This window comes from Perna viridis, chromosome 6 (genome assembly GCF_037379345.1).
Source record: "Perna viridis isolate PV_CMFRI_1.1 ecotype Kerala chromosome 6, ASM3737934v1, whole genome shotgun sequence".
NCBI lineage: Eukaryota > Metazoa > Mollusca > Bivalvia > Mytilida > Mytilidae > Perna > Perna viridis.
Window position 1 is genome coordinate 12355849 of NC_142450.1, and position 9228 is coordinate 12365076.

The 9228-nt window shown below is 32.5% G+C and overlaps 1 protein-coding gene across 2 annotated transcripts; it reads left to right on the plus strand.

Annotated features, from left to right (window-relative positions):
- The first annotated feature begins 2122 nt into the window (after positions 1-2122).
- On the plus strand, positions 2123-8749 carry LOC148613682 (uncharacterized). Of its 2 annotated transcripts, XM_088587186.1 has the most exons (8): positions 2123-2272; positions 3585-3766; positions 4694-4981; positions 5463-5483; positions 5931-6182; positions 7469-7714; positions 8130-8177; positions 8586-8749. In XM_088587186.1, the coding sequence occupies exons 1-8, from the start codon at positions 2211-2213 to the stop codon at positions 8729-8731; spliced, it is 1245 nt and encodes a 414-aa protein (XP_088443312.1). In that variant the 5' UTR covers positions 2123-2210; the 3' UTR covers positions 8732-8749. The 2 variants fall into 2 exon arrangements, with proteins under 2 accessions (XP_088443312.1, XP_088443313.1); XM_088587187.1 differs by lacking the exon at positions 3585-3766 and having other exon boundaries at positions 2170-2272.
- Positions 8750-9228: the final 479 nt, after the last annotated feature.

Here is a 9228-nt window from a genome sequence, read left to right on the forward strand (position 1 = left end):
AAAGGCTTCTGGAACAGGGTTGTGTTGGTATAAGATTGAAGTCATCAATACAGAAATTTAATGGTCGTCATCATGAACTCGTAGATCGTTATGGTGTATCCATCTGCACCATGCAAACTGATTTATTCAACGGCTCAGAGTTTTCCTTTCCTCATTTGTCTACCCCGGACTTGACTTTTTATGAGCAACTCGGTGAGTGTTTCTAGAAAAAACAGAGGACGCTTACCCTACCGGTGCATCTGGTTCATGCTCCCAGTTTTTAGTGGAGTCCGAGTTGTTCATTTGCTTTTTTACTTTGTATGTATGATTATAGTTACTTTATGTTCTTTGTTGTGTAGGTCTGTTTTCCATGTCTGATCTTTGTCCTTAGGTTACATTCGTTTGATTACCGCTATAACCTTGGTTCCCTTGATTACTCATTAAAAATACATGCATTCATCTGCCACTAAAATCAAACAAATCAAAGCAAATCATGGACGATAATCTTTGCAAGTTGCTTATTTCATTTATATATTTTTTTTATCTCAAAAGGGTGAAAGAATCAAATGAAAAACATAGACTGGTTTTGTTATCATTAACTGTTTTTTTTGAACAAGAAATAAAGTGAGTTCGGTTGGCCTTTAATTTGATTAAATGAAATCCTGCCTGATTTGCTATTTGCTAAATGCTGACTGCATTTAATGAACACGTAAAAACATTTACCTGGTTATTCTGTTCGATTAGGAAATAGCGGTAGCGTGATCTACTATCAAATAATCCCTTTGTTAAAGTACATGTAGTTTTGTCTACGTTTATTTTGAGCCACTTCACAGCATATACTATTATTTATTTTGTTTATATGTACTTTTGTTATTTCTGGACATGAATGATTATATTTTGCAATAGCTATTTGATTGAAGGTTTATTGTAATTACTATTCTTCTGCATATTTCTCTCTTTTGTTCCAGCCTGCAAAACTGCAAGAAATAGTTTATAAAATCACAAATGTTTGTTTTCTTAACTGTAGCTAAACATATGAAATGCACTATCAATTTCTCTTAAAGATATATATATTTCTGATTTTGCAAAACCATTCTTTTATAACTATTCTCTCACAAATTTTACACAATAATATTTCATCTGAAAAAAAAAAGTATTGATCGCTTTTAGATAAAGTCCTCTTGCTTAAAGATAAAATATGTGCGACTCTTTTCGAATTGATCCCTTATTTCTTATTCTGATTTATTCAAAGGTAGTGATGGGGCTTAATGAGTCACGTCATTTGACTCGTCTTATTTATATGATAAATATGAATGTAGCGAATCATTACAGTATAAACTACTCAAATGATATTTTCAATTTCCAAGCACTCCATTCTAAGCCTTGAGATATAAAATAGAAATATTTTAATATTATTTCATTTTATCTTTACGGTCCAAAACAACTATATAACTTTCTCATTGGACTCTCTGAAAGTAGGTCATACAAAAATGGTGTGTTGTCATTAATTATTTTATATTTCAAAATATATAAATATTGGGACAATTACTTATAACATAGATTTATAAACAGGAATGTATAATATAGGCAATATTGTAGTGTACACTAAACGGCAAAAAAAAATTTAAACGATATAAAATATTTTTATTCACTTTCCTTACTACCTCTAATTTGTTTATTTTATGATGAATATAATCAGGATCTTAACAGCCATCGTGCAGATACATTGACAAAAATTACATAAAAGCGAGTAAAACAGTTTTCTTAAACATATTTTTTTATAAAAATTGATAATCATGAATCCGTAGCATTTCGATTTGTCAATGTCCTATCCTTCAGAGCCAATAGAATGTTTTTTTCTGAGTAGATCAAACGCTTTCTTTTAAATCGAAATACATTGCTTACAACAAAAAGCATAAAGAGCATTAATTTGGATCATCTCTCCTTGTATTTCGTCAAATTCCATCGAAAAGTGAAATATTATGCGCTCTCAGAAGGAGAGGAAAGTAAACGCACAAGGAGATTTAATTCCTCCTAGAAAACATTTGTTTGCAGAACTGGCTTTGACAAATGTATATTTCACAACTGTTGGTTTTTAATGAAACCCCATGAACAATGTTCATATGACATGACCTCGCGTGGTTTATCTGGTGTTATCATAATTGGGAAATACAGTTATCGGTGATATAAACGATTTGTTATAGTAGTCTACTACAACTATAATACAAGAGATGTTTAATATATATTGTTTCATTCTGACGACGTTTCTGGTTGGATTTGTTTCCAGTCAGGGGTAAATATTAAAACTATTTGACTGTTAAAATGTTATTTCTTTCCTATTTTTTTTATATTTTTTTTTCATTTCTTATCATTTTTTGTGCTTGCTGTTAATTTTTTCAACCTTTATAAACACATTTCGAGAAATTCATCTGTTGCATTTTATTTGGTAAATTAAAAATAAAAGGAAAGGTTAATTGAAATTGTTGATAAATAATTTAAAAAGATATATAAATTAGGAATTTTGTGTAATTAAAATATAAATTACAAAATGCCATTACACCAAAATTTATTATGTAGTCTAAAAAGCCGGGATTAGAATAATTTGCAAGATTCTTGGTTTTATTATCACTCCCAATTAGGGAAGCCATGTCGACCTCCTGCGGGAGAATATGGATACATGTAATTGTTAGTTTACGGTATAATTGGTTTTATCATTATCTGAATATAACCATTTAATCATTAATTCTATAGCCATTTATGGTAGGTATAAGCAATTTTGGACTACTCAAAGACTAAGACAAATGACCAAGTCAACTTCCTATGTAAGTGTTAGTGCACTATTGACCAAACTTAACGACAAACGTGATGACTTTTCATTCAGAATTGTCAACTTTCCTTTCATCTGTGGCAACATCCCTTCGGCTCTTGCGTATGGAGTGTTCATATCACAACTCATACGTTATGCCAGAGCTTGCCGAAACTACGCAGACTTTTTGTATCGCGCTAGAACTCTAAAAAATAGGCTTCTGGAACAGGGTTATGTTGCTACAAGATTGAAGTCATCACTACAGAAGTTTTATGATCGTCATCATGAACTCGTGGATCGTTATGGTGTATCCATCAGCACCATGCAAACTGATTTATTCAACGGGTCATAGTTTTCCTTTCCTCGTTTGTCTACCCCGGACTTGACTTTTTATGAGCAATTCGGCGGTGTTTCTTGAAAAGCAGAGGACGCTTACCCTACCGGTGCACCTGGTTCATGCTCTCAGTTTTAAGTGGAGTCCGAGTAGCTCATTTACTTTTGTTACTTTGTATGTATGATTTTAGGTACTTTATGTTCTTTGTTGTGTAGGTCTGTTTTCCATGTCTGGTCTTTGTCCCTGGATTACATTCTTTTGATTACCGCTATAACCTTGGTTCCCTTGATTACTGTTTTATAAGTACAACTTAGATTCTTCCCTAACTCAACTATCTTTAGGTTTAATATTTTAAACTGTACTCTTGGTGCATTTTTATAGGCGCATCATTTTAAGCAATACTAATTCCTGCAATTCATATTCTTGCAATGTAACGTAATAATCTTATTCCCACCTCTTTGACAGAAAGGGATTTAATATGTCGTGTTCAGCAGTGCAGGATGATCCCAATCAATGTGTGAGAGCACAACGGTCACAGAAATGCTACATTATTAATAATAAGACAAAATGCGACATCACAGCTATATCATGCATAGCTAATTGTTGTGCTGGATGGACCACAGATATAAACGCAAAATGTTCCATTCGTAAGTTAGCTTTACCATACCCACAGGCAAGGAATTCGGAGGTTTCAACATCCCCTTTCTATTCATGCAGAAACGCTGTCAGTCCTGTCAAAACGAGTTTTAGATGAATTGAACGTACTTAAAATCCTGGTGTTTTGTCTAAATTATCCCCTGAAGAGTCTTTCTACTGGCTGCTGTATCATGATTGTCACCACAAAGTCATGTCATAATGTCATTACTGTCAACATGTCATTTTCGCATTTCGCTTATGGCGTCTTTTAAAAATGCATTCTTTACAAATGAATTAGATATAATAATTACACCCAAAGCTATATTTACACAGAATGAAAAATTGTTATACTAAGCTTGGAAGGGTTATTTTTCATTGTCGTAAAGGGTTAAAAGTAATATTCAGTGTTTGCTCTTCAGACTGATTTTTTTGGGTTTTTTTTTTAATTACTACTTTTTCGATATTGATGAAATGATCAGTTACTGATATCAGCATAAAATATCCCTTTTTCTTTAACATTTAGTAAAAAAAAAATGTATTTTTAATGCCACCGTTAAAAACGGTATATGTGCCGAGTCGGTAAGTGTTTCCAGTGTAGCGCCCCAAAAAAGGTTAATCATAAAAAAAACAATGGTGGGTTATTTCAAGTGCTTGAAGCGTGATGCTCTCCACACGAATCGGCCACTATGGTCTGCGATAACGTATTCCTGATATTGCCTTCCAACCATCTGAAACAAGAGCTTTCCTATCCATCCACCTGGGATGAGTTTCCGGGAACCGGCCATATTTCCAAGCACTCTTAATATGACAAGCTGAGTTCTCCTTCGGGATTACTCCTTTAAACACCCCGGTCCCTCACGAATTTAATATTAATATTTGAATCGGCTTAAAATTGAATTTGTCGATTATTGATTTTCAATTTTACCTTTTTCACTCAGCAATCAAAAACTACGTATGCAAAGAACCTCATCTTCAGTCAAGAAGCTGGGATAAAGGTGATTACTGTGAGTTTGTCACTGATTGCCAAGGTGACGAAGTATGTTGCTCTAACCGATGTACTGGTCCCGTTTACACAAATCACTGCTGGTACGACAATATCTATCAAACTGTAGGAGAAACAAATACAACATCAAATGACGTATGCATGCCCTGTACTTGTACAACAGACACTCGGGTGTCTCAAATGACCTGCGACAAAACTATGTGCGACTGGGATAACCAGACGGGTGAGTCAAACTAAGAGAAAAGTGCATACAAATTGCATTTGCAAAATTCAAAATTATTTGCGAAAGATATTAATGACATTTGTTATAAAATAAAAAGAATAAATAGAAAATAAATGGAACTGGTCTGAAGCTGTTGAAGTCGTATAAATTTCTTGTTAATCTTTCGTTCTGTTTTCATTTTTTAGGATATATGATGACTTATGATGCAAAGTGAGTTGAGGATTCCATGGCTTACTGTATCACACCGTTATCGTATATTTTGTATTTTATTTCAGATTTTGGCCATGAACTTAATTAATTGACGACGTAGTTGCTTAAACGATATTTTGTTTGTTTCACGAAACTCATTGTTTTGTAAATGTATATTTTATTGTTTGATAAAAAGAATATGTCTTGTTTGAAAAAGATACGTTTTAATTTCGTTAACAGACGTACCTTATTTACAATTACAATAGATTTTTTTTTTAATTTCTCAATTTAGATATTCCAGGCAATTATACTCGTAAGTATACAATAAGCACTATTTCTTATCGTAAATCCTCTTAGATAACCAACCTATCAAGTTCAATATTCTATATGTGATTATATAATTTTGCTTTACCCGAAAAAGGTTGGCTCTCCTTAAATGAACAAGGTTTATTCTGATTGCTAGTAAAAAAAATCATAGAACTGTATCGCATAATTGCTTGTTTTTTAAACACAAATTCTTTTTATGCAATCGCTAAATGCCTTGTTTTTTTATCAATTGACTGTGTTTTTTACGTTTTGTGATAGGTTTTTCCAAACAAAGTTCATGACTGAATTAATTTTGTCTTGTTATTTTTTTTCGAAATATCCTTTCAAACATAATCACGTATTTATATAGCATCACAAGTACATTTAATTTCCCTAAAGCGATGACTATTATCATTGACATACCACTTAATTTCACTTCAAATTTTGTCTACAGCACCTAAAATCAATGGTTTGCCTAAGAACGGAGAAAAGATCAAAGTGTTTATTCATAGAGATCGAAATTATGCCTATTTGTATCCTCCGATTTATGCGACCGACTTTCGAGATGTCCTAATTCCAATGAATTTATCCAAAACAACATTTAACCATTGTTTATGTCAGAATTCGACCGATCACGTGACCGGAAGAACTTCTCCTGATATATTTGGAAATTTCAAGGAGGTATCGTTTGATGTAGAGATAGTTGGTAGGTAGTCATTCATTATGAACTTAACGTTTTCATACGCGTTTTATAAAATTCAAGCGAGTGTTTAAACATATCGAGTTCCTACAACTGAAACTGAAGAGTTTCCGACAGGTTTTATTTTGAAAACAAAAACTAAGAATGAAACAGACAAAATAAAACAAAACATCATAACAAATCCACGGAACACACAACTAAGAATTTACTTATTTAGTATCATTAAATGTGGTCGCTTGTTTTTTGTCTTTCTTAATATCTACGGTTTATGTAAAATGACAAAAAGAATGGTTTAACGAGGTAGACCTAGGGTAAGGGACGTAACTGCTGTAATCAGTGATATGTTTGTATCATGTTCAATTTCATCAAAAATGAATCCAAGTTAATTAGAAGATTACATAAGATTGATGTAAAACGCTGAATATAAATGTTCCAATGATTTTTAAGAGTTGTGTCCCTTACCCTAGGTCTACCTCGTTAAACCATTCTTTTTGTCACTTTTGTATTTAATTGGACAAGTATCATAGATTTATCGAAGTACTAAACGGGTGCAATGTTTACCCCACTTCAAAATAGATCTATAAGGTAAAAAAAACATCAGGTAAAGTTTACTGTCAAAGCAGCAGAAATACTAGTTGCCCAGTAAGATATTTTACACGTTTCATTGAATACGGTAGATTCATATACCACCAACTTTATCTTTATTGTTGAAACTAAGACATATACCTACCTAGAATATACTTTCAAACCTCAGTCTATGCAAGTTCCTCGAACTTGACTTTTTATGAACAACTCGGTCGGTTTTTCTAGAAAGGCGGAGAACGCTTACCCTACCGATGCATATGGTCCATGCTCCCAGTTTTTAGTGGAGTCCGAGTTGCTCATTTGCTTTTGTTACTTTGTATGTATGATTTTAGTTACTTTACGTCCTTTGTTGTGTATGTCTGTTTTCCATGACTGGTCTTTGTCCCTGGATTACATTCTTTTGATTACCGCTATAACCTTGGGTTCCTTGATTACTCTTCCGTGTCTGGTCTTTGTCCCTGGATTACATTCTTTTATTTCCGCTTGGTGTCCTTGTTTACTCTTAAAAAAAAGGCCTCATTCCCACTTTACTGCCATAAATACATTTTCATTTAGTCTTTTTTTTATCAATTTAATCAAAAAATTCTTCTGGGCAGCACCTATGCATTTCTGCCCAAAAATTGGAGGATTAAAAAAATATATGCCCAGTATTTATTTGCCCCGGCCCAGTAATCTGATAAATATTGAACAATCCTTTATTTTGTTAGACAGATATGACCCAATTTTCAAACACTGTCCTAGTAACATAAGACTGCAAACTGATAGCCTGGTGCTGTGGGAAGACCCAACTGTTACCGACAATGTAGGAGTCAGACTTCTAGAGAAACCAACCCTACCCAGAGGAATTAACAACACACTTATTCCCGGTCGATATGAAATGACTTATAAAGCGTATGATTGGTCTAAGAATACAGCAAAATGTGTTTTTACAGTCACCATTTTAAAGCAACCAGGTACTTCCAAGACTCTCTGGCTTTATTGTTACGTATACATTTTCACGATTGTAAATATAACAGCAGATTCTGTCATATATTCACGAGTACAAATTTATTTTTTATTTATTTATTTATTTTATTTTTTTTTTTTTTTGCTTTTATTGATAATGATGAGCGTTTCACAGTGTTGAACTTTAACTTCGCGGTTATTTTTTTCGACCGACTCTTTCACTGTTCTTGGCCCCTCTTGGCAGATGTGCAATAATCCAGCAAGATCGAAGTTAAATGTTAAACACTTCATATCTCATGAAATTTGTATACATGTAAATGATTTATAGGTTTTTTTTTCAAAATGAAAATAAAATAATATTTTCATCTTAATAAACAGTTTTGATGTAGTTTTCATGTGTATTTTTTTTATATTTTCTTCTAGAACCTCCTCAGACAGTACATGCTCGTAGTCACATAGGAGTTGTTGTAGGTACGTCATTATGTGATCAGAAAATCAAATAAAGATAGGAAAGGCTGTAAATAATTTCATAAGGCTTGTTTTTGTTTTACTAAGAAAAAATTGTTCACGTGATTTACTGAATAAACAAATAGAAAATATACATTTCGCCCTCCAACTTTATGATTTAATTTTACAAAAATTCATAAACGTAATTAATAAAACTATTGTATAAAAAATACAATATTAAGACTCAGAAGAATAACAATTTACATATTTTACCACATTATTCATATAATGCCATTTATCATAATAGAAACATTATATTTTAAACCAAAATTGCTAAACATATTAAATTCACACCATCAATCAGTTAACTGTTCGTACACGCATTTTGATATAAAAAAACTCTTGAAAATAATAACCCATTTTGCAATTCAGGTTGTACCATCATTGCAGTTGCAGTCTTAGTTTTAGTAGTATTTTTGGCGATTGCTCGAAGTGTCTGTAAGTCGTACCCACCCTCAATGGAAAAGAGGAAGGAAAAACATCCGATCAATAATCATTACGGAACTTTTTTGGATTAATTGCATTAAAACAAAGTATGCAATTCATCGATGGTCATAAAGAAATAAAATGGGTTTTTGAATGATTGTAAATTAGAGGTAAGCAAAACTTACTTGATGGTGAATTGTAATCCATAGAAATTGACTAGAGATTAAAAAAAACGAATTATAAAAAGATGGGGAAACAATTTAACTCACAAACAAGTATAAACAATTACTGCAAGAACAAATAAGCGGGGGAACTCTTGACGAAATAATACACCAAAAATGAAGACCAAAGACAAAGAAAAAAGAAGCTAATTCCAGTCCTGACAACTTATATCATGTACAATAGAAGGTTTAAAGCCTCAGGTGACAACATATAATACTAGTCATTGTATCAAAATTGCAATAATATTCAGCTTAAGGAGGTAGACCTAGAATAAGGGACATAACTATTGAAATCAGAGATATGTTTGTATTATTGCATTGTTTTATTTGAAACAGAATTAAATCAATTCAAGCTTTGACTTTGATGC